The 25,920-nt window shown below is 37.9% G+C and overlaps 1 protein-coding gene across 2 annotated transcripts; it reads right to left on the reverse strand.

Annotated features, from left to right (window-relative positions):
• Window positions 1-4,992: 4,992 nt before the first annotated feature.
• Window positions 4,993-25,637, reverse strand: LOC123944011 (cytochrome c oxidase assembly protein COX16 homolog, mitochondrial). 2 transcript variants are annotated; one of them, XM_046008655.1, is made up of 4 exons: window positions 25,230-25,595; window positions 17,034-17,105; window positions 9,541-9,603; window positions 4,993-6,016 (listed from the first exon to the last, which is right to left on the reverse strand). In XM_046008655.1, exons 1-4 carry the CDS (start codon window positions 25,524-25,526, stop codon window positions 5,900-5,902), a joined length of 549 nt encoding a protein of 182 aa, XP_045864611.1. In that variant the 5' UTR covers window positions 25,527-25,595; the 3' UTR covers window positions 4,993-5,899. The 2 variants fall into 2 exon arrangements, with proteins under 2 accessions (XP_045864611.1, XP_045864613.1); XM_046008657.1 differs by lacking the exon at window positions 9,541-9,603 and having other exon boundaries at window positions 25,230-25,637.
• Between the last annotated feature and the right edge of the window lie 283 nt (window positions 25,638-25,920).

The raw sequence follows: 25,920 nt of genomic DNA on the forward strand, positions 1-25,920 counted from the left end.
TGAGTGTTTTCATCATGAAGAGGTGAATTCTGTCAAATGTTTTTCTGCATCGATATGATTATGTAGTATTCGTTCTTAATTTCACTGATGTAGCATATTACATAATTTTTGAATGATAAATCAATTTTCCATACCTGAGATAAATCTCAATTGATCATGATATATAACCCTCTCTTTATGTTATTGGATTCAGTTTGCTAGTGTTCTGTTGAGCATTTTTGCATCTATATTCATAGGAGGTACTGACCTGTACTTTTGTTATGTTTTTGCCTGGTTTTTGTATCAGGATAATACTAGCCTCATATAATGAGTTGATAAGTGTTCCATTCTTTTCTACCTTTTTGGAAATGTGTGTAAAGATTTGGTATTAATTCTTCTTTTGAATATTTCGTAGAATTCACAACAAAACTGTCTGGGTCTGTGCTCCGTGTGTGTGTGTGTGTGGGTGGGTGGGTGGATATAATTCAATTTCTTGTTATAGGTCTATTCAGATTAATATTCCTTCTTGAATCAGTTTTGGTAGTTTGTCTTTCTAGGTAGTTGTCTTTTAGAATTTATTTAATCTAAATTATGTAATTTATTGGCATAGAATTGTCTATAGCATTCCATTATAGTTTAATTGCTCTAAGTTTGCTAGTCAAGTGCCCTCTCTCATTCCTGATTTTAATGATTTCTCTTTTTTAATTTGTCAGTCTAGCCATTGGCTTGTTAATTTCGTTGATCTTTAAAAAAAAAGTCTTCGATTTCACTGATTTCTCTATTGTGTTTCTATTCTCCTTCATTTGAAATTTCTGTTCTAATCTTTATTTACTTTCTTCTGTCTGCTTTAGGTTTTGTTTGCTTTATTCTTCAAGTGCTTTAAGGTGAAAGGTTAAGTCACTAACAAGATTTTTTTTTTTTAAGACTTTATTTATTTGACAGAGAGAAGGAACACAAGTGGAGGGGGGGGTCGGGGGAGGTAGGAGAAGGAGAGGAAGGCTTCCTGCCGAGCAGGGAGCCCAATGCAGGGCTTGATCCCAGGACCCTGGGATCATGACCAGAGCTGAAGGCAGACTCTTAACAACTGAGCCACCCAGGCACTCCAAGATCTTTTCTTAATATAGGTTTTTATGGCTACACATTTCCAACTAAGTACTGTTTTGATGCATCCCATAGCTTTGGTATGTTGTATCTTCATTTTGATTCATCTCAAAATATTGATTATGCTTTTGATTTCTCCTCTGACCAGCTGGACGTTCAATTACATTTTGTTTTCACATACTTGTAAGTTTCCAAAATTTCCTCTATAGTTGATTTCTTACAGTCCTAGAACATGTTTGATATTAGTACGATTGAAATCCTTTTAAGTTTATTGAGGCTTGTTTTATGATCTTACATAAGGTCTACCCTGGAGAATGTTCCATGTACACTTGAGAAGAATGTGTCTTCTGCTGTTGTTGGGTAGAGTAATCCACAAAGGTCAGGTCTAATTGGTTTACAGTGTTAAGTCTTTTGTTTACCTAAGTAGATGATCTTTCGCCTACTTGTTCTAGTCATTATTAAAAGTTGGGTATTGAAGTCTCCTATGCCTACTTTTTCTCTTCATAATTAAAAGTCGGATATTGAAGTCTCCTACTATTATTGTAAAATTGCCTTTTTTCTACGTTTTTGCTTTTTGAATTGTGTTGTTTGTTGTATATGTTTTATAAGTTATGTTTTCTTGCCTATTGACCATTTATCATTATAAATATGTTCCTCTTTGTCTCTTATAATTTTTTGCCTCAAAGTATGCTTTCTCTGATATGGTTACCATTTGCACGGTGTCAATTTTTCCATCCTTATACTTTGAAGTTAGTTTCTTTGAACCTAAAGTGAGCCCCTTATAGAGAGCATATAGTTGGATTGTGGTTTTTATTCATCCTGTCAGTCTCTGCCTTTTAATTAGTGAATGTAATTCTTTTATATTTAATGTAAGCTGCTAAGTAGGACTGCCATCTGCTATTTTTACTATTTTCAATGTCTTTTGTTTTTCTCCAGTCTTTAACTGCCTTTTTTTGTATTAAAAGGATATTTTATAGTGTAACATTTAATTCCTTTTATCATTTTTAACTATTATTATTATTTATATGGCAAAGAGAGAGAGCACAAGCAGGGGAAGCAGCAGGCAGAGGGAGAAACAGGCTCCCTAGGGAGCCTGACTCAGGGCTGATCCCAGGACCACAGGACCACAACCCGAGCTGAAGGCAGATGCCCAATGACAGAGCTACCCAGGCATCCCATGATTTTTAACTACATTTTTAAAAAAGATTTTATTTATTTATTTATTTATTTATTTATTTATTTATTTGATAGACAGAGATCACAAGTAGGCAGAGGGGCATGCAGAGAGAGAGAGAGGAAGGGAAGCAGGCTCTTTGCCGAGCAGAGAGCCCAATGCGGAGCTCGATCCCAGGACCCTGGGATCATGACCTGAGCCAAAGGCAGAGGCTTTAACCCACTGAGCCACCCACGTGCCCCTTAACTACATTGTTTAGAGTGATTTTCTTAAAGCTTACTCTAAGACTTACAATATATATTATTTACCAAAATCTACTTCAGATTTATACTAACTCAGTATCAATACGATAGACAAACTTTCTTCCTATTTGGCTTGATCTTTCTCTACTTTTTTGTGCTATTATTGTTATACATATTACATTTATGCATGTCACAAGACCAACAAACATTTTATAATTATTGACTTATGTTTTTCTATGTGTTTTAAAGTTGGTTTTTTTTTTTTAAGATTTATTTACTAGAGAGGGAGACTGAGAGAGAGAGAACACGTGCATGCACATGTGCATGAGTTGGGCAGGGAGTGATAGAGGGAGAGAGAGAATCTCCAGCAAATTCCTGGCTGAGCACAGAGCCCAATGCAGGGCTCCATCTCACAATCGTGAGATCACAACCTGAATCAAAATCAAGAATCGGACCTTAACCAAATGAGCCACCCAAGCACCTCTAAAGAAGTTGTTTAATTATTTATAAGCTTTTAAATATTAACCTTCTTATTTATCAAGTTTGGTTCTCTTCTTTGCTTCCTGTGGATTCAAATATCTGGTGTTATTTCCTTGCTCCAATAAAGCTTCATTCCCACCCCCCTTTTTTTGCTCTATTACTGCCTAATATATTACATTTCTATATGTAAACCTCAAAATACATTTTATAGAAAGTGTTTTTGTTCTTAAATGAATTGAGAAAGGAAAAAATATAATTGTAATTTTAAAAAAATAATTACTTAAATACCTTTATTGGTGCTCCTTGTCTTTAAATTACCATCTGGCATCATTTTCCTCTCATGCTCTTTCTTCAGTCATGACCATTCTATTGATGACCCCATCAAAGGCATTTCTATTACACTGTTTCTGACTTCTAGAATTTCTTTGATTCTTAAAATTCCCATCTCTCTGCTTATATTACCCATCTGTTCTTTCATGTTGTGTACTTTTCCCATCAGAGCTCTAAACATATTAATTATAGTTATTTTAAATTCTCAGTCTGGTAAGCCCAAATTCCTTGCTGTGTATGAATCTGATTTTGATGCCTGGTCTTTTCAAGCTGTGCTTTTTGTATTTTAATATGCCTTGTAATTTCTCTTTTCAAAGTTGGACATAATACTCAGCAGGATAGGTAAAAGAAACTCCACTGAATAGCCTTTAGTGAATTGGTAGTAATGTGAAGGAGGAAGGGAACATTCTATGGTTTTATGATTAGGTCTTAGTCTTTTAGTGACTATGGTCCCACATGACTTTCACTACTACCTCTCCAGGTTTCCTCCCCACACCCCCACTCCATTTAGGTGAAACAGGAGGCTAGAAGGGACTGAAGTTGGGTAGTTCTCTTACCCTAGAGTTAGTTAAGTTCTGGCAAAATCCAATGTGATTAGTCTCTAGCAAAAGTTTCCTTTGAGGCTAGGCTTTTTGTTAAGAACAAAATTCAGAGGACATATTTCAGAATGGTTCATTTCCCCCCCCAACCCCGGGTGAAACCACAAGATTTTTCTCTAATATTCAGAGTGAGAATCTAGTGGGGCTCCAGGAACTAAAACTCACGAAAATATGTCCCTGGCCCCGTCTCTAGGAGTTTTTAACTCAAGCCTGTCCATGCTCTGTCTCCAGTAGTCAATTACTCTTCATGCATTCCTACCTGATCCTGGCTCGAGCAGTGGCTTCTGGGTGGGTTCTTCTCCAAGTAACCTGTGATCCTCTCTATTTGTCTGTCTCAAGTTTTCAGGTGGTGGTTTTGTCCTGTGTCCTCAATTCTCTCATGGACCAAAGAATAGCTGTTGATTTTCAGGTTTTCAGCTTTTTCTTTGTGTTAGGATGGGAGGTGTGACTTCAAGGTTCCTAAATGTTTGACCAGAAACTGAAGTCCCCCATGCTGTTTTTAAAGAAAATGTCAAACAATTTCCTAGATGAGTTGTACCATTTTACATTATACCAGCAATGTGTGAGGGGTCCAGTTTCTTCACATCCTTACCAGCATTTGGAATTGTTACTTTTTTATTTCAGCTATTCTGATAAGTGTGTAGTGATTTCTCAATGTAGTCCAAATTTGTATTTCCCTGATGGCTAGTGATGTCAACCATTCTCTTCATGTGCTTATTTGCCATATTCATATAGTGAATATATTCAGTGAAATGCTGCTTTGTGTCTTTTGACCATTTTCTTATTGGACTGTTTGCTTTTTTATTACTGAGTTTTCAGAATTCTTCATATATTCTAGATATGAGCCTTTTATCATAAATGTGGTTTGCAAGTATTTTCTCTCAGTCTGGATTGTCTCTTCATTTTTAATGGGGTGTTTTGAAAACACAAGTTTTTAATTTTGATGAGATTCAATTTACCAAGTTTTTATTTTATGAATGTTTTTGTTAAAAACTATTTTTCAAGAATTATACACTAAGTCCTGAAGACTTTCTGCCTTCTTTTCCCAAAAGTTTTAAGTTTTACATTTAGATCCATTTTGAGTTACTTTTTGTACATGGAGCAATGTTAAGTGGAGGCCTATTTTTTTTTTTTTTTTTTTTTTTTTTGCCCATGAAATCCAACTGTTCTCTCATATCTCATGATTTATCATCACTAAACAATCAGTTTGATTTCCTTTGGGGTAAAACTAACCCACTGAAAACAGTGGTCTTGATTGGGCAAGAGGCAGGTAGATTTATAATTTTTTGGCAACATAAGGGGGAGTATTTCAATTGAGACTTTAGGTACCTGGAACTCAGTATGAAAAAAATCAGAGGGTGGGGTAACAGGCTGGCTAAGACACAGGTAAAAAGGAGAAAATAAACTAAAAAAACCTAACTTCTCTCAATTCTACCTTTTTGCCTAGCATTTAGATCATAGCAAACCCCAAGTTAAAAAAAAAAAAAAAAGAACAGAACTACAGTCAAGTTGCATGCAAATTATGCTAAGGCATAAAGTATACCTTTAAATCAGTATTTCCAAATTGTAGTCACATAGATAACAAATTTGGAAAACTTCAACAAATTTGCTGTATCTGTATGTAATATGTACTACTACGTGATCTTTGCCTTAACCAAGAACAATATTATTTTCTCAACATGTTTTAATGGTATCAACACAATCATCAGTTATATACTTTGGAGACTGATTAGTATATCATGTGAGGTATTATATGTAAAACCAAAACTCTCATCAGCTGTGACTGATATTATTTTCCTACACAGGATTGACAAAAAATCACTTCCTGGTGTTACTGTGACTTCTTATCAAGATTATCTGTTATCACATTACTCACATCCAAGCTTCTGCAGGTCTGAAATTTTCTTCCCCCTGAATACGTAGTGGGAATTCCAGTTGGTAACATTTATGTTAAAAAAAAAAAAGAAAGAAAGAAAAGAAAAGAATCAACTGAGTCAAGTTGTCTTAGTCTTAAGAATTTCTGGATTTCGTCCTTGGAGGAGGTCAGGATCTTCCCAAGGCCTGGGTCCTCGAATATTCTTCCAGTCGTCAAAAGCGGAGTCCTTTATTTTCTACAGAGCCACAAAAATTAAAGTATATATATTAGGGTAAAAGTCCTGTGGCTTCGATTAGGACATTACTAAATGAATGACTAAATGAGTGGAAAAAATCCAATAGGCCCTCAGTTATAATTTTAACAAATAAACCAACTGCATGTCACATATAATAACTGAAGTAATGACGTATCTTCTAGGATTTGGAATTCTTCTTGCTTGCTGTGGAGGTTAATTAGAATATCTTTCTCCCTTCCCCCATCAGAATAAAATTACTGAATTAGAGAAAGAGTTTGCATACTTGATTTTTGAGAGCACAAAGAAAGGCAAGAAGCCGGGAAAACAAAAGTTTTCAATAATGACTAGCTAATAATGACTAGCATGGGTTAGCATGGTGACAGTAGTAAATGAGAGGAAAAGAACAAAGGTGGAGACCCTAAAGTCTGCTAGAAGAAAAGAGACTAATGATCTCTCCTGCACCTGAGAAATGAGCCTGAGCCTGCAAATGAAGACATTCCCCACAGCTGCCAGGAGCAAATCCCTTTCATTCAATAAAATCTAGTTTAAACTACAGTTTGGATCATTGTACCTTTACAGTTAGTATGAAAGGCCTCCCAGCACAGAAATGAAAGTAGAATCAAGGGAAGAATATAAATGGTTCTTCATCCTTCAACACCACTCTGACAGTAACTTTTCTACATCTGCTTTTATTGTTCTGGAATTACTGATAAAAAAAAAAAAGGCTCAGAGAACACAGAATAGCTTATATCCAGAGATAGGAAAAACAATATGAATTTACACTGACAACTTGGATAATATGCCTTTCTCTTTTACTAACAAGCTGTATAACCTTGGGCAAGTGATTTAATAAGCCATCTGGGCACTAATTCCCTCATAAGTAATAATAAAAAGGCTAAACCAAATGGTCTAGATGGTTTCTTCAGTTCTCAAATTCTATGGTTTCCAAAATAACTAAAAGAAAATTTACTCCCAGACAAACCCTCCAGAGCATCACTACTGACATAGTGCTTATAGACTGAGAAGCAGCAAGTCACTGGTCTTGACAAAATAATGGGGAAGTAGTGAACTGAAACCATGCTCTAAATGTCACTTACAGTTTCGCTAGGAGTCTACATTAAATATACATAAATGAACAAAGTTCTACTTATTTAATGTGCAAGGGAATAAGTTATTTTCAAGTACAGTATTGAAATTACCCAAAGTTATAAAAAGCTTTGAAGAAAAGATGGCCTTTACCCAGATAACATAAGACAAATATGCTCAAGAGAATTTAAGAATATTTCTTAGATAGGATGCAAGGCTGGCAGAACAACTTCACATAAAACTGTTCCAGTCTTCACAGGTCCACAGTAAATGAAAACGTCTCTGTGGAATTTAGCAAAACAAGGACAGTCACTGAAGACCATGCTGTACATGTGTTGGGCAAGACCACCTAAGGCTTACCACTTAACAACCAACTGTTACAGAATTGAGTATGAAACAGAATCAAGAAGTGCTGAAGAAACGCACTGCCAATCAACTAGATTTTCAGCCCTGCTACAGTGGAGACCTCTCTTTAACCTAGCTTCTACCTTGACATACGCCTGAGACACCAAAAAGGCTAATCTTTAGGAATAAGGATTATGCCAAGAGTAAGACCTACTTTAGACTCACTGCAACAAAGCTTAAAGCCAAGCTCTGACGAGATCCTCTGGAGAGACAATTTGGAGAATGAGTCCCATAGAGTTACAGCAGTATAGGAAACACCAAAGCCTCTCCACAAATCCTCCCTTAAAAAGACAAACCAAGCTCAAAATAATCAGCCAATAATTGAACTGCCTGCTTAAATGAAAATCAACACTCTTCACAAGTCTCTTCAATGTATTATTCACAATGTTCATCTTTCAAGCAAAATAACTAACCATACAAAGAAACAGGAAAGTATGATCCACAGGCAAAAAAATCAACAATATACAAGAAATGGAGAACATCTTCCCTAACAACATGCTATAATACCATGTACTATTAAACACAAATTTTTGCTAATCAGATAGGTCGGCGATGACACATTGTTATAATTTTAAGTAACATTCCTATGAATGGTATTTATTCTCCACATCACATTTGTATCAGGGAGATACAAATCAAAACCACAATGAGATACCACCTTATACCGGCTGGAATGACTAAAATTAACAAGACAGGGCACAACAAATGTTGGCAAGGATGTGGAGAAAGGGGAACCCTCTTGCATTTTTGGTGGGAATGCAAGATGGTACAGCCACTCTGGAAAACAGTATGGAGGTTCCTCAAGAAGTTAAAAATAGAGCTACCCTACAACCCAGCAATTGCAGTACTGGGTATTTACCCAAAGATACAGATGTAGTGAAAAGAAGGGGCACATGTGCCCCAATGTTCACAGAAGCAATGTCCAACAATACCCAAACTGTGGAAGGAGCAGAGATGTCCTTCAACAGATGAATGGATAAAGAAGATGTGGTGTATATATACAATGGAGTATTACTCAGCCATTAGAAAGGATAAATACCTACCGGTAACATTGATATGGAAGGAACTGGAGGGTATTATGCTAAATGAAATAAGTCAATCAGAGAAAGACAATTATCATATGATTTCACTCATATGCAGAATGTAAGAAATAGCACACAGGATCATAGGGGAAGGAAGGGAAAAACTGAATGGGGAGAAATCAGAGAGGGAGACAAACCATGAGAGATTCTTGACTCTGGGAAACCAACTGAGGGTTGTGGAAATGGAGGTGGGTAGGGGGATGGGTAACTGGGTAATGGGCATTAAGGAGGGCACGTGATGTGAGGAGCACTGGGTGTTAGAGGCAACTAATGAATCACTAAACACTTCATCAAAAACTAATGATGTACTACTATGTTGGCTAATTGAATTTAAACTTAAAAACATCGTAAAAAAAAGACACACACACAAAAAAAAGAAAGATATTTATTTCCTTTTTGCTGAAGTCTTTACATTCTTTACCCCATGCTCCCACTGACCAACTAAAATGTTAAACTTTTCCATGTTGATCTGTAAATGCTGTTCATATTTAAATAAACTAATTCATCATAACAGTATTTTTAGGATTCCTCATTTAACTAGTGACTTTTATATACATTATTTTTTTTAGGCTGAACTTCTGAATTTTTATATATAAACTCATCAATCTTTACTTTTAAAGTTTTTGAATTTTGTATCACATTTAAATCAACTTTTCTGACTCAAGAACACAAAAAAGAATCTCCATTTTTTTTCTCCTAGTATTTTTAGCACTTTTTTTATTTTTAAATTTTTGTTCTACCTAGAATTTATTCATTTTAACACGTGAGATATAGATCCATCATATTTTCTTATCAAATGACTACATAGTCAGTTGTCCTAATACCATATTGTTTGGGGTCATTTTTTTCTGCACTGGTAATAATTTAAGATAGACAGAATCAGTCACTGGCTAGGAAAACTGCTACAAAAGAGAGATTATATTAACATATAACATATATTAACATATGTACCTCATACTCGGATTCCAATGATACTTTATTCATTTTCAGTTTTTTTTCTAATTCAGGATCAATCTGCAGAAAAGGAGGAGGAGCCATAAGTTATTTAAGTCTGTTAGATTCAATTTTGAATTTAAAAAGTTATATAAGGGGGAAAAAAGTTATATATGGGATGGCTGGGATGGTAAGGCTGGTCTAATAATTAATGGATATAAAACACATGAACAGGAGAAAAACAAATTTAATTATATATGTACAGGAGGCCCACAAAGACATGAGACTCAAAGGTAGCCAGGAAATTGAGTCAGGCAATTAAATATCATTCTGAGCTAAGGAAAATGAGGTAGGAAGCTAGAGTTTAAAACAGGAAGATAAAAAGAGCAAATGTTTGGTAAACAAATGTCCACTATGCCATGCAGGTAAGTCTTTCTGATATTAAAAGGTATCCCTGCTAATAGGTCTCTTCCTGGTGCAGGCCCTCCAAGTTGTTTTAGGCAGTTAAAGGAGAGATAAAAATCCTTTCCATAGTGTGCTAGGTCTTCAGCTCAAAATAATCCACATGTCAAAATGGTTCATTTTGGGACAGCATATCCCGCTCCCCCTCAACACCAAACAGTAGAAGGAAAAAAACAAAAACTAAAACCTGCAATAATCTCTAGAGTAACCTTCAGTGGAAGAGTAAAAATACAGCTTTCTAACCAAAGAACAATAACAAATTAATAAAACATTATTAATCCAAAAGAGGACCACAAAAAAGTCAGAAATAACTGTAATGAACAGCACATAAGAAGTGTATTTAAACCCAAATATATAAAAATTTACATTAAATGCAAATGGATTTAATGATCCAATTAAAAAACAAGACTATTAAAAACATATATTCTGCTTATAAGAGATATATTTAAAATCTAAGTATGTAGAAAGGTTAAGCTTAAAAAGGAAGCTAAAGAAGTCATATTAACATCCAACAAAACAGCCTTTAAGGAAATAAGCATTATTAGCAAGCAAAGTGTTAAGAAAAAGACAACAGGTCCAAAATGGAGTCACTTCTGCTAAGCATGTCACCAAACTGACACTTAATATCTAACCTAAGTTCCATTCTCCCCCAGGAATGTAATCTCAACCAGTCAGTCTGGAACTTCCTGGTCAGAGGAGTGAGGTAAACTGCCTGACTGTCCCCATCTGCCCCCCAAAGAAAGATGAAATAATGTGCTCTTTCCTTGTCCCTGCTCAGTTTGGTCTTTAAAAGTTTTCTATTTTATACAGCTCTTCAGAGCTCTTTCCTTTTGCCAGATGCAGGAATCAATGAATAAAACCAACCTGATCTTTAAATTTACTGATATTTATTTGAATTTTTAAAAGATTTTATTTATTTATTCATGAGAAACAGAGAGAGAGAGAGGCAGAGGCAGAGGGAGAAGCAGGCTCCCCAAGGGGCAGGAAGCCCCATGCAGGACTTGATCCCAGGACCCCAGGATCAAGACCTGAGCTGTAGGCAGACACCTAAACCATCTGAGCTACCCAGGCACCCTGAATTTTTTTTTTTTAAGGAAAACTTCATTACACCAAAACTCACCCATGAAGATGTAATAATTCTGAAATTATGTGTGCCTAATATCATGGTGAAATGGAATCATAATAGAGATGTCAGCACGATTTTCTCAGTAGCAGATAGAAAAAAACAGATTTAAAAAGTCAACACTAGGGGCACCTGGGTGGCTCAGTGGGTTAAAGCCTCTGCCTTTAGCTCAGGTCATGATCTCAGGGTCCTGGGATCGAGCCCTGCATCAGGCTCTCTGCTTAGCAGGGAGTCTGCTTCCCCTCACCCCCTCGCCCCTCTGCCTGCCTCTCTGCCTACTTGTGATCTCTCTCTCTGTAAAATAAATAAATAAAATCTTAAAAAAAAAAAGTCAACACTACATAAAATTTGAGAAAACCCTACAAACTTGACCAAATGGATGTGTAAATTTTAATATGTACCCAACACTGCCAGATGTACATTCTTTCAGGCACACATTATATAAACTGATCATATGCTGTGTCATAAAGTAAGTCTCAACAAATATCAAAGAATGAGCTCATTGAAAATATTCTTTGATCACAATGCATCTAAGTTAGAAATCAAAAAAATAATTAGAAAATCCCCTATATTTATAAATTAAGGAAAAACATTTCTAAGTAGCTTCTGAATAACTGAAAACATTTTTAATTAAAGGATTGTGAACATATTATATATTAAACTTGCATGACATGCTAGGCCCATGTTTAAAAGGAAATTCGTCAGCTTATAAGCATATATTACAAAAAAAGGGGATGCCTGAGTGGCTCAGTCAATTAAACAGCTGCTTTTGACTCAGGTCATGATCCCAGAGTCCTGGGATCAAGTCCCACATCAGGCTTTCTATTTGTGGGGTGCCTGCTGCTCTCTCTCCCTCTGTCTGCTGCTCCCTCTGCTTATGCTCTCTATCAAATAAATAAATAAAATTCTTTAAAAAATTATTTAAAAAAAGATGGACAGGCAAGGAGCTAAAAATCTACCTCATAAAGTTAGAAAAAAGAAACTTAAAGGAAAAAGTAAATAGAGAACAGAACTAATTAAAGATCAAACAAATGCATGATAAGAGAATAAACTTAACCAAAAGTTGTCGATAAATCTCAAGTAAAATTGACTTAGAAGAAAGAGAAATCACAAATATGAGTATTCAGAATGAAAAGGAGGTCAACAATATAAATTTTACGGGCAACAGATACTCGGATAATATGAATACTTTTAGGCCCACAAACTTGAAAAATTAGACAAAATGGACAAATTCATAGAAAACTACAACTTTCTAACATGTAATAGAAAAAATAAACTATTTGAACAGTGTTATAACGTATAAAGAGATTAATATGAACTTTAAAATCTTATGTAAAGAAAACCCCAGGTTCAGGTGGCTTTACCAGTGGATTATACTAAGGAAGAAATAATGCCAGTGTAACAAAAACCTTCTAGTTATGTGGTGAGCACAAGTTTGATGTCAAAATTTGAAAAAGATAGTAAGAAAACAGGCCAACTTCACTAATGCAGAATTCCTGAAGAACATACCACAAAAGACAGCAACATACCAAAAAGACAGTATACCAAGATCAAGGTGAGTTCATTTCTCAGGAATGCACAATTAATTTGAAAACCATAATGTAATTTGTAAATAAATTAATGCAACAGAACAGACAACAACAAAACAGACTCAGAAGAGCAGGAAGGAAAAATGTTATGTCAGTAGATGGTGCTTGGACAACTTATTGTCTATATTAGGGAAAACATTCTATAAGCAGAGTTAGGGATCCCCAGAAAAAGAAAGACCCAGACATTTCAGGTCCCCAGCTATCCCCTGCCACTATTCCCCCAACCCCCGGATGTGTGCCTTACCAACTCTACTTGCCCAAGCACACTTCTTTGCAGAACTGCCTCGGGGGTGTTAGAATTACAAAGAAATGAAAAAGAAAAAGAAAAAACAAAAATAAAACAGAACAGCAGTTAAGAATTTTAAGGGAACAATGGGAATGTAAAAGCTAATTCTCTAATAGGCCAGGAGATAGCCTAACCATATCAGAAACAAAAAAATCAATGGTAAAACTCCCAGTGCTATTTCAAAAGTAGAGATTGACCTAGCACATTCTTGAGTTGTCTTTGCAGGATTGAAACTAGCAGAAAATTTAAAGCTTTTTTTTTTTTTTTTTTCAGAACAGTTTCTCTGTAGTCAGCTACTGTTTCTTTTCAGACCCCACTAAGAAATACACTGGCTATGGGTCAACTGATAAGGTTCCAGTCTATGAACAAGCAAGGCCCTGGCAGACCTTACCTGAGAAAACCAGCCCAAGATCCCATCCAGCTCGGCTCCTGGGTGGCTCAGTCATTTAAGAGTCTGCCTTCGGCTCAGGTCATGATCCCAGTGTCTTGGGATGGAGCCCCATATCGGGCTCCCTGCTCAGGGGAAAACTGTTTCTCCCTCTCTTGCTATCTCTCTGTCATAAATAAATAAAATCCTAAAAAAAAAAAAAAAAAAGAAAGAAAGAAAGAAAGAAAGAAGAAGAAGAAAAAGAAAGATCCCATACAGTTTATACTGGCTCTTGGATCATGTCCATAGCCCCTTCCCTTTGTCCAACAGTTACAGTACAGTATTAAAGTCTTTGCCTTGTGAGGAGTACAGGTTTCATAAGATACTATGTCTGCACAACCTCATTCCTGCCTTTATGTGTGATGACAAAGCTCCCCTTTCTGAATATCCATCCTAATTTTAAATAAAAGGAACTCTCTCACCCCTGTTTGGGTAGTCATGGATTTGGAAGTTATTTCAATGATCTCCTTCTTGTATGCTGCAAATCAAGTTTCCTTTGTGTAACAACTCCGCCTGCTGTAATTCCTGTAGATTACCTGTCGTAATCTCTATCTGCAACTCACCAAGGAGCAAACAAACTCAGAGGAGTTACAGTTAGTTCCGTTATAGCTCCTCCAATGTGTGTGGGGTTTTTTCCCAAACCACCAAGCAATTAACTCAGTTCTGACACTACCTACCTGTAGATAAGAGTCAGGTTCCACAGGTTAGGGGCTCAGTCATCCAAGATAGCCCCCTTCCCCACTTCACACACCAACTGCAAATCCAGGATGTCACCTGTACTTGACTGTCTATAGACTGGAGGTTCCAACAACCCCTCCCTGAGCAACTCACAGAACTGAAACATTTTATTTATAAAAGACCAGATGGAAGAGACACACAGGCAAAGTACAAGGGAAGGGTGTGGAGATTGCATGTTCTTTCTTTCTTTCTTTCTTTCTTTCCTTTTTTTTAAGATTTTATTTATTCCTTTGACAGAGAGAGATCTCAAGCAGGCAGAGAGGCAGGCAGAGAGAGAGAGAGGAGGAAGCAGGCTCCCTGCCAAGCAGAGGGATGCGGAACTTGATCCCAGGACCTTGAGATCATGACCTGAACCGAAGGCAGAGGCTTAACCCACTGAACCACCCAGGCACCCCTGCATGTCCTTTCTAAGAGGACTACTCTCCCAGCACTTCTACAAGCTCCCCAGCCAGGAATTTGTCTGAATCTTATCTTTTTAGTTTTATTCGTGTTTCATTACATGGGGATGACTGATTAAGTCCTTGCCCTTGGCAACTGATTCAACCTCGAGCCCTACTCCCCTCCCTGGAAGTCAAGAGGTGGGACTGAAAGTTCCAACTCTGTCTCACAAGGCTGGCTCTCCTAGCAACCAGCCCCCACCTTTAGGTTACCCAGGAGCATTCCATAAATCATTCATATAACAAAAGACACCTTGCTTGCTCTCAACACTTAGGAAATTCCAGGGGTTTTAGTTCAATGCCAGAAAATCAGGCAAAGACCAAATACCTATCTCTTATAAATCAGAATATCACAACTCCTCACACTGTGTATAAAAAAATCAATTCCATTTAGGTTTTATTGTTGCAGATCTGAGTATAAAAGGCCAAACAAAAATTTTAGCAATCATATTGAAAAATATTTTTATTGTGGCATAAGAAAAACTTCTTAAAATGACAAAAAGAAAAAGTAACTCTGAGTAAAAAAGGAATAACAGACTACACTAAACTTGTTCATCAAAAGACACCAGTAAGATGACAAAAAGGTTTATAATCTGCCATGTATAAAGAAATCTTACAGAACAATAAGAAAAAGACCAACAATCCACAGGAAAAGTGGGCAACCAAGCCCTAAAACATCACAATAAAGGACGCACAAAAAAGGAAATATAAGTGGCCAACAGACACTGGAGCAGTGATCAACCTCAACACTCGCTCCTCCGGAGCAGGAAGGGGATTGGCCTCCAGGCTATCCAAGATCCAATATTCAATTAAAAAATTACAAGGTCGGGGTACCTGGGTGGATCAGTCGGTTAAGCTTCTGCCTTTGGCTCAGGTCATGATCCCAGGGTCCTGGGATCAAGTTCCTCACCGGGCTCCTTGCTCAGCAGGGAGCCTGCTTCTCTACTCTCCCTCTGCCCCTCCCGCTCCTGCTCTCTCTCTCACTTTCTCTCTTTCTCTCTCACTCTCTCTCTCAAATAAATAAATAAAATCTTAAAATAAAAATAAAAAAATTAAAATTACAAGGTGTGTTCAAAGACAGAACATTTACCCACAAAACCAACAAGAGAAAAATCTAGACACTAAAGCAGATCTATAGTTGATGTACGTTGGAGATAGGACTTTAGAGTAACATATATATTCAAGATACTAAAGGAAAAAGTAAATAAAAACATGATTTCATGGAAGATTATATGTATTATACATTCTTTTTAAATTTAATATTTACCCTAATACTTACTGTCTTTAAGACTAGTTGAAGTTGGTGTTTCTCTTAAACTATAAAATTAACTGAGAAAATTGAATGGGTCTTTAATACACTTTACTTTCCTACTAATAATTATTAATTAATATAATTAATACACGTTATATAATATATATTTCACTAGCAGATCTCAATAATATTGGTAGAAAATTTTGTATATATAAATATTATATGTACATAGGAAATTATACATATGTATATATGTTTTACATACACAAAACTTGGGAAAAAACTCAAATATTGGATGTGGCCACAAACAAAAATTACATACTTTTTTTTTTTTAAGATTTTATTTATTTATTTGAGAGAGAGAGAACATGAGAGGAGAGAGATCAGCAGGAGAAGCAGATACCCTGGCAAGCAGAGAGCCCGATGTGGGATTCGATCCCGGGACTCCAGGATCATGACCTGAGCCAAAGGCAGTCGCCCAACCAACTGAGCCACCCAGGTGCCCCAAAAAACTACATACTTCTGAATGAATTAATCAGAGTTACTTAACTAGAGTTCTTATGTAACACTTGGCCTAAATTTGTTCATGACTATAAATCAAAGAGGGTGAAAATCCTAGCACTACCTCTAAATAGCCATGTAACCATAGGTAAGTCACTGAAGCTCTCTGAGCCTCAGTTTCCTCACCTGTAAATTTCACATATATTTATATGTATAGTTTCATATATAATATATAAATATATACTTTAAAAAGATAAGTATCATTATTTGTTAAATGAAAAATAATTTTCCTTTCCTTCAGTTTATCAGTATATTTTATATATCAATATAATTTATAAAATTACGGGTATTAATATAAAACAGCTAATTTGTAATTAGAGTAATATAACGGGAGTGCAATCGTCCAACATTCTCCAGCCCCTTTTAAATCCTAAAAACAACTCTACTGAATATATTTCATTGGAGAATGCAGTATTGCAAATTTTCTATGAATAAGATAACTAAATTCTTTATACTTCATGATTTACTTCCATATGATCACTCATGTTGTCTTAAAGAGTAAGAAAGAGCCCAAAGATCATACAACCTCTTGAAAAATTAGACAAAACTCACACTGCTTAGTACACTAAGTAAACACATCTAAACCTGAACAATCATATACACAGACACATGTTAAACTCCAATTACAGTCCTTACTTTAATTTTCACAGCATCATAGCGGATTTGTGAAAACTCACGAAGACCAAAAGAACCTCCAACAATCAGCAACTGAAACAAAGAAAGGAAACAGTTAAACAAAATAGAAGGGCAGAATTCAGTCTGTCTACAAATTAATGTCAACAGTGGCAGTTTATATGAAACCCAATACACTATTTTCTTGGTGAGCTACCATTCATCCGTTCAGAGTAGATGCAGTATGTACTGTCACTAGGAAACATTTTATCCTATCACCAAATACCAAAGTTAGTACCCCATTACTTTTTTTTTGTTCCTTTTTTTAAGATTTTATTTGTTTATTTGAGGCGGGGGAGAGAGACAAACAGACTCTGTGCTGAGCTCTGAGTGTAGAGCCCAATGTGGGGCTTGATCACATGACCCTGAGATCATGACCTGAGCCGAAGCCAAGAGTTGGACACTAAACCAACTGAGCCACCCAGGTGCCCTCTCATACTTGTATTACACCTTATGGTTTAAATAACATCATTACAAGCATTGTATTAGTTGATCTTATAAAAGAACTAAAGCTAAGAAAAAATCCATTTAAAAGATGGGGAAATAAAAGGACAGGCAACTAAATGATCATACAGAGTAAAGCTAGGAATTAAATTCTGGCCTCATTTCTTCAAGACCAGAATTCTCTCAATTTTCTGTGTTTCCAAAATAAGCTAACTAGACAGCATTTTTCTCCATTTTTTTTACCAACTAATAAAAGAATCTCATAAAATATACCACACTTCTCCATATAGGGCAAACCTTAAAAGATCCCTCCAACTGTAACTGCTGTTTTATCAACTCTTCCAATAATCTAATGGGCTTTCACCCCTAATCCTAAAGCTGTAATATTCTAGCAATTTGGATAAAAATAAAGTTTGATCACTACCTTCGTTTTTATGTCTATATACTAATATCCCCAAATAAGGAAATAAAAGATATAGAACACTGTAAAATATAAAACTTTACAATTTTAAAGTTGAAATACTAACAAAACCTTTAGGTTATAAATTTTAAAACCCAGTAAGTCTGACCACATAAAAATTTTAAATGTCTATCCTGACAAATAAATGAAATAAAAACAACACAAAATCAAGAGACAACAAAGCAGAAAAAATATCTGGCAATGTCAATACGTAAGAATTACCTGTATAAGTAAAATAACTCTTGTCCTTGTATTTCAATGAAGAGACACATCCCTGGCTTTCATAACTCTGTCTCAGTCTCCTTTTTTTCATTCCTCCTCGTCTTCCCAACCTCAAAATGTTGGGAGTATCCCAAAAGGCTCCAATTTTCACATTTCTTCTAACTATTCACAACCAAAACTGAGTCCATAGCTGATGTCATGGCTTTAAATGGGCTCTATAACCTAACAACCTCCAAACGCACGCTTTCAATGGGAAACATCCCACTGAACTAAAACCTGCCTTCCTATTTGACATTTCCACTTGAAAGTTTAACAGACACAGGGGGCACCTGGGTGGCCCAGCTGGTTACGCATCTGACTTCAGCTCAGGTTATGAACTCCAGGTCCTGGAATCTGCCCACATTGGGCCGCCATGGGGGGAGGTCTGCTTTGCCCTCTCTCCTCTCTGCCCCTCCCCCACATGCTCTCAGAGAAATAAAATCTTAAAAAAAAAGTCTAGCAGATATAATAAATTAACACTTAAAAAAACTGTCTCGACTCTTACCCCAACACTCTTTCCAGTAAATGTCAACAGCTTTCATCCACAGCTCAAGCAAACTTGTATGTAATCATAAGCTCCTCTCATTTGTATCTCACATCTAATCCATCCCTGAGTTCTGTCACCTCTACTGTTTTTTTTTTAAAGATTTTATTTATTCATTTGACAGAGAGAGTGAGAGAGTACAAGCAGGGGGTACAGGAGGAGACAGAGGAAGAAGCAGACTCCCTGCCAAGCAAGGAGCCCAATGTGGGGCTCAATCCCAGGACCCTGGGATCATGACCCAAGCCGAAGGCAGATGCCTAACCATCTGAGCCACCCAGGTGCCCCATCACTTCTACTTTTAAAATATTTCCTGCATCTGACAATTTCTGACTATACCTTCTTCTAACATTCTAGTCCAGGTGTCCATTATCTCTTTCTGGAACTTCTACAGTCATAGTACCCACATGTTACTATGTGGGTTAGTATATATACTATTATGTATATATGTATATTATGTATGTATATATATGTATATTATATATGTATATGTACATAATATACTATTATGTTACTATAATGAAGAATTTGTCTGATCTTTGTCTTGGGTTCCTGGGCAGAAAGTACTACCTGGGACTTTCCTGAGTGACAGGAGTATCTTTGTTATTGGTGGTGGGCCCGTAGGACCACACCTGAGCTTATGCTAATGAGGTGACTCAGGGCAGGCCCCTAGATAGTTACAGAATACAGTCAGGCCATGCTGGAATGACCAACCATGAGACTAGAGGGATGGGGCTTTAAGCTCTATGATATCAACCTGACCCCCAAGGAGATGGGGCTGGACACCGAGTTCCCTCACACTGTTAATGATTCAATTAATCATACCTAGATAATAAAACCCCAATTTAAAAAACTCTGGACACTGAAGCTTGGTTGAGCTTCCTGGCTGGTGAACACATCAATGTGCTGGGAGGATGGCATGCCCTGATTTCACAGGAGGAAAAATGGAAACTCTGCTTTTGGGTCCCTGTGGTCTCTTCTTTTGGCTAGTCCTAATTTATACCCTTTATAATAAAACTATAATTGTAAGTATAGTGCTTTTCTGAGTTCTGTGAGTCATTCTAGTGAATTACTGAACTTGAGGGGGTTAACAGGAACCCATGAATTTATAATCAGTTGTATCAGAAGCACAGGTGGTCTAAGAATCCCAGAGCTTTCAGCTGGTGTCTGAAATAAGAGGAGTTTCATGAAGGACTAGTCCCTTACTCTGTGAAGTCTGTGCTAATTCTGATGAGGGCCAGAACTGCACCACCTACCACTCATTACCGCGGTATCTACACTCCTACCTAAGTATCTTCATTTGTGTAATAGATCCCGTATTATCTTATCTATTGAAGGAACCAAATTCATCAATTCTCTCATTTCCTAGATCATGAAAATCTGGCTCACTACCACATGAGTCATCATTAAAAAATGCTATTATTGGGGGCGCCTGGGTGGCTCAGTGGATTAAGCCACTGCCTTCGGGCGCAGGTCATGATCTCAGGGTCCTGGGATCGAGCCCCACGTCGGGCTCTCTGCTCCGCAGGGAGCCTGCTTCCTCCTCTCTCTCTGCCTGCCTCTCTGCCTAGTTGTGATTTCTCTCTGTTAAATAAATAAAATATTAAAAAAAAATGCTATTATTTCTCCCACTTATTAACAAACTTCTCTAGACCTCACTTCCTAACATTACTGTCCTCTCTCCTTGTTCTTATCTGCAGTAAAATTTCTCAAAGGAGTTGTTGATGCTCACTGTCCCTCCCACTCTCTCTTAGACCCATTCCAATCACCAAAGACATCCACATTTCCAAATCCAATGGTTAACTCTCTGTTCTCATCTTATTCATGAGCAACATTTGACACAGTTGGTCACTTTCCTCCCTTCCCCCTTACACCTGTTTTTTCTTTTACCTGAGAATACTTCTTAGTGTCTTTATTGGTTCTTCCTGTACACTCAACCCCCTAATGTTGGGAGTACCCCAGGACACAATGACTGGTCTTCTCTATCTACATTAATTAATTTTGTGATCTCAATCAATCCTGTAACTTTAAAAATATTCATATGTTGATTACTAACACTCCACCTTTAGAAGGGATCAAGCAGGCACCAGGGGAACAAAGCAGCACCAGGTAAACAAACAAAGCATACTAGAATAGCACTGCAAGGGTTCTGGAACCTAAATTATTATTGGAAAGAAAGCCCAAAATAGTATGCTATTACCTACAAGCTAAGTCTAAGCATGGTGACTGCTTGCTAAAGTAGAAGACTTAAATAGGATACAGAGTTTCCTAACATAATATTCAGAATGTCCACGATACAATAAAAACTCATTTGTCATAGCAAGAATCAGGAAAACAGCAAGTTGAATTAGAAAATACTACTCAGAGATATTAACATGGAGATAAATCAGATGTTGGAATAATCTGACAAAGATTTTATTTATCTTTTTTTAAGATTTATTTATTATTTGAGAGAGAGAAAGAGAGAGCATGCCCACTGTGCCTGCACCTGTGGGGAAGGGGCAGAGGGAGAGGGAGAAGCAGACTCACCGCTGAGCAGAGAGCCCCATGCCCATGCTGGGTGGATCTCAGGACCCTGAGATCATGACTTGGGCCCAAACCAAGAGTTGGACACTTAACTGACTAAGCCACCCAGACACCCCATGACCTAACAAAAATTTAAAGGAATCATTATTAAAATGCTTCAGAGAGCAGTAACAGATGTTCTTAAAACAAAGGAAAAATTAGAAAATCTCAGCAAAGACATAGAAAAAAAAAGAATCAAATGATAACATCAGTGAAATGGCAGACTAAAAATCTCTAAAAATCTTCACCATCAAAGCAATGAGAAAACTGGCAAAAGTTGTCAAGGCAACTTTTTCAGAAATCTGAACATCAAGCAAAGACTTGCAGTAATGATGGGAACATCTTAAGAAGGAGACTACTTTTCAGTAAGAACAGAAAGCTTGATGGCATTTTTATTCCCAACTCTCTGCCCCAGCTCCATGGTAACCATGAGAACAAATAGAATGCATCATGGTACAAACCAGTAACCTCTAAAGGGGCAGCATGGGGTTGGGGCTCCTTAAAATCTTATTCTCTGAGAACTGTCACTGCTTGACCAAATCTGGTGGTTCAGTGGAAATCGCAGTCACAAGGCTTACTTCAGTTTTCCTGACTTGGAGCTCAACTAATACTAACAGACTTCTCCCAAGAACTGTTTGTTGAAAAAATTCAGAGGCAATTGTTTGACATCGTGACTGCCTGAGATGGTAGGCAACAGGGCAAATAACAGTCTAAACAAAAAGCTTAAAAGGAAAATATGAGAAATAAGGTGTCCACAGAGGACTCTGAAACGTTCTAACATATTCCTGAGAATCTAGAAGGAAACGCTTATGAACAGAATTGTGCCCATGCCCAGAGTTGTGTTAGCTCAGGAAAGATCTGAGAAGGCCTTAAATACTGGCCTGTGGCTAACCTTGAGTCTCTGAGCAAATGGGAAGTAAAAGCTCAAGGCAGAGTTGTAACCTGCCTGGCTGAGTGTTGAAGACACACCAAAACAAGCACACAGAGGCCCTCAACAAAGACTTACTGGTTCCAGGTGTTTAAGGAAACCTCTACCCAATAAAAAGAAAAATAACCCTATTTAGAATGGGCAAATGATTTGAATAAACATTTCTTCAAAGAGATAAAGATGACCAATAGCCATATGAAAGGATGTTCCATATCATTAGTCATGAGGGAAATGCAAATCCATACCACAATAAGATACCTTCACATACACTGAGAAGAGTATAACAAAAAACATGGACATTAGCAAGTGTTGACAAGGACACAGAGGATTCATTGCTGGTGGGAATGTTAAATGATGTAGCCACTCTGGGCAACAGCTTGACAGTTCCTCAAAATGGAGTACCATATAACCCAGCCATTCTATCATTGGGTATATACCTAAGAGAAAAGAAAACATACATCCATACAGAAACTTGTACATGAATGTTCATAGCAGCATGATTCACAATGGTTAAAAACTGGAAACAACCTAAATGTTCACCAATGGATAAATAAAATGATAAATAAATAGGACAGGATTAGGATTAAAAATTTTTCTAGCCAAATGATGGATTATTTAGCCATAAAAAGGAATGAAGTTTTGATACATGTTATAACATAAATGAATCTTGAAAACACTATGCTAATTGAAAGAAGTCAGTCACAAAAGACCACATGTCATATTACGCTATTAAATGTATAGACAGGGGCGCGTGGATGGATCAGTGGGTTAAAGTCTCTGCCTTCGGCTCAGATCATGATCCCAGGGTCCTGAGATTGAGTCCCGCATCGGGCTCTCTGCTCCGCAGGGAGCCTGCTTCCCTTCCTCTCTCTCTGCCTGCCTCTCTGCCTACTTGTGATCTCTGTCTGTCAAATAAATAAATAAAATCTTAAAAAAAAATCTATAGACAGATTAGTGGTTGCCTACATTGGGGGGAGAGAGGAGAAAACAGGAAATGACTACTAATGAGCATGGTGTCCCTGATAAAATTATTCTGAAGTTAGATAGTGGTGGTCATTGCATAACTCTGTGAATATAGTACAAACGCTGAACCAAACACTTAAAATAGGCTAATTTTTTGGTGTGTAGGAACCAGTAGGTCACTGGTCAAATTAGAAAGGTAAATCCTGACTAATTAGAAAGGTAAATCCTCCCGAATCCATACTAAATGGGTAGTGTGGAAGCTGAAACAAGTATATTCTCTTTCTTCAAGTAGTTTGGACACAAAAGGAAGGAGAGTTGTATTTGCATAATATACCTGGTGTTCAAAGTCCTCTTCTGTATGTCCTATGAAGCATTAATATTTATCCAAGAGAGGAAATAATTTCAGCTTGAAGATAAATGTAGTATAGTAATTATGGCAAATGCAACTGTTACATGATGAAGAGGATGTATCTTTTGAGTTCTTTCCAGTACTGTTTGGTTTCAGAGTACTGAATTCAACAATTTCCTCTTCAATTTATTAATATATTTACGACTCATATTTTGAAACATGGTTCTCTAGGTCTGGTATAGATGTAGAGACCAGTACAGGGTGACACATTTGGGGAAAAGGCTACTGTGGTACTTTCCATTCCCTGAAATAAAATACAAGAGGAAAACCCTAAACTCCTAGAAGGTACTTCAACACTAGTGGTTTTAATATCGTGGCTTGTGATTTTGAAAAATAAAACAAAATCAAGTTGGCTTTCCCTGGGACATGCAGGTGACCTCAAGTTAGTGACCACGACCACAATGATTCTGAATGGATCTCCATTTGGGGGCAGAGGAACCTAGAGGGAGCATAGTTTTTACATATGCCCTGTCATTTACACAAATATAATCACTGCATTATCTTTTTTTTTAAGATTTTATTTATTTATTTGACAGAGAGAGATCACAAATAGACAGAGAGGCAGGCAGAGAGAGAGAGAGGGAAGCAGGTTCCCCGCCGAGCAGAGAGCCCGATGCGGGACTCGATCCCAGGACCCCGAGATCATGACCCGAGCCGAAGGCAGCGGCCCAACCCACCGAGCATTATCTTTTAAGACAGTTTTCTTTAAACTTTTTTAAGGTCACTTCTCTCCTTTAGTTCTGCTTAAATGTGGAAGTTGGTAACTTCTTCTTACCAAGATCCATACAAAGGATTAAACTGTTAAGGATTTAAAAGAAAGTGGCTTTTGTCCACACGTTTTATTGAAATTGTCTCATTTACTATCACATCAAGGCTTGCTGAAGCAAAATAACTTGCCAAGGTGAAACAACAACAAAAAGGGGGGGGGGGGGGGTGGAGTTATCTGGCTGGATTCCAGCTCTGGCTGGTGTTATGTCAACCTCAACCTGTACCTTCTAGACGAATGAGATCCTCGGGGAACTCAGTGTGGAACAGGACGCAAACACATAAACACCAAAAGTACACTCAACGTGCTTCAAAATGATCAACTGCAAGTCAGTGACCTTTTGAAAGTTGCTACAATGTGGCACGTTCACAAGGTTTTCTTGAACTCCTACCAACACCCCGGGAAGAATTAAACCAGTTCACAAACCAGGAAGCTGAAACGTGGAGATGCCCGAAACTGTACAAATGAAGTAAACACATCTAGTTCCAACGAGCCACACCACGTCCAGGTGTAGCAGGAGGTTAACGATGTCAGTTCAGTAATCACCCAGACCTGGGGCAAAATCTGGTTCTGACCTCGCTCCCTGAAGCACACCCTCGTGACTACTAGGGAGGGTAAAAGGGGTACTCCTTATCGTGGTACGAGCGAAGGGAGAGGAGTAGGACTGCCACCTGCCGCCAGCCCCTTTCCCGCCCCTTCCCCGCCCAGGCAGCCACTCCCCGCCCCGAGCCTCCCGGATGTGGGCCGCCGGGACCGACCTAGCCGGACGCCCCACCCCTTCCGGAATCCCGCCTCACACGTTTTCCTCCCTGCCTGCGCTCACCAGCATGGGGACTCCGTAGCGAAGCGTCTTGTTCTTGCGCAGGGTGCGCATCACCGAATGTACGGACATGGCTGAACTCTCCCACGCGCGCGGACGCCTAGTCCGACAGGCCCAGCGCGGCCTCCCGAATCCAAGCTCCTTCCCCAGGAGGAAGTCCTTGACTCGCCTCCTTTCCTTGGCCTCTCGGTGCTCGGTCCTCTCCCGATCGGCCTCCGCCAGGCAAAAGCAATAGATGCGCGTAACACACTCGCGCGTCCGGGTGGAAATTCGAGTGTCGGCCAGTTGGTTCCGGCACATTGGTTTGCAGTCCGGACTTACGGATTGAAGCCGTATTTGTAGTCCTCGTCAAATGATGTGGAAACAGATACCTCCCACGTTCTGGGTCTTGGCCAACGTCTTCTGACGTTCCCTAGCACATAGCCGCTCTATAAAATCAGCTAAGAAAAAAAAAAGTTACTTTGGAGCTAGTATTGCAGCTTCTGGTACTCTGGCTATTTGTGGGATGGGGAGTTCTCCCGCTTAATAATTAAGATTTAGAAATAAGTCACCACGAAAGGGTAGGTTGAATGGCAATCAGTGTAGTCCCTTGATATCACTGAACCTTTAATGGTAGTGCTTTAACTACTAGATAGCCTGTAATGTTCAGCCATTTATGAATGTCTATTTTCCACTCATTCTGCAACCCTTCAGC

This window comes from Meles meles, chromosome 6 (assembly GCF_922984935.1).
Source record: "Meles meles chromosome 6, mMelMel3.1 paternal haplotype, whole genome shotgun sequence".
NCBI lineage: Eukaryota > Metazoa > Chordata > Mammalia > Carnivora > Mustelidae > Meles > Meles meles.

Excerpts from the sequence above, each read along its gene's own strand:
- LOC123944011 (XM_046008655.1), bottom strand. The coding sequence starts at position 25,526 with ATGTGCCGGAACCAACTGGCCGACACTCGAATTTCCACCCGGACGCGC. Across the intron at positions 17,106-25,229 it reads GCTACGGAGTCCCCATGCTG|TTGCTGATTGTTGGAGGTTC; the intron begins GTGAGCGCAGGC and ends TCTTTGTTTCAG. Across the intron at positions 6,017-9,540 it reads CATTGGAATCCGAGTATGAG|AAAATAAAGGACTCCGCTTT; the intron begins GTACATATGTTA and ends GTGGCTCTGTAG.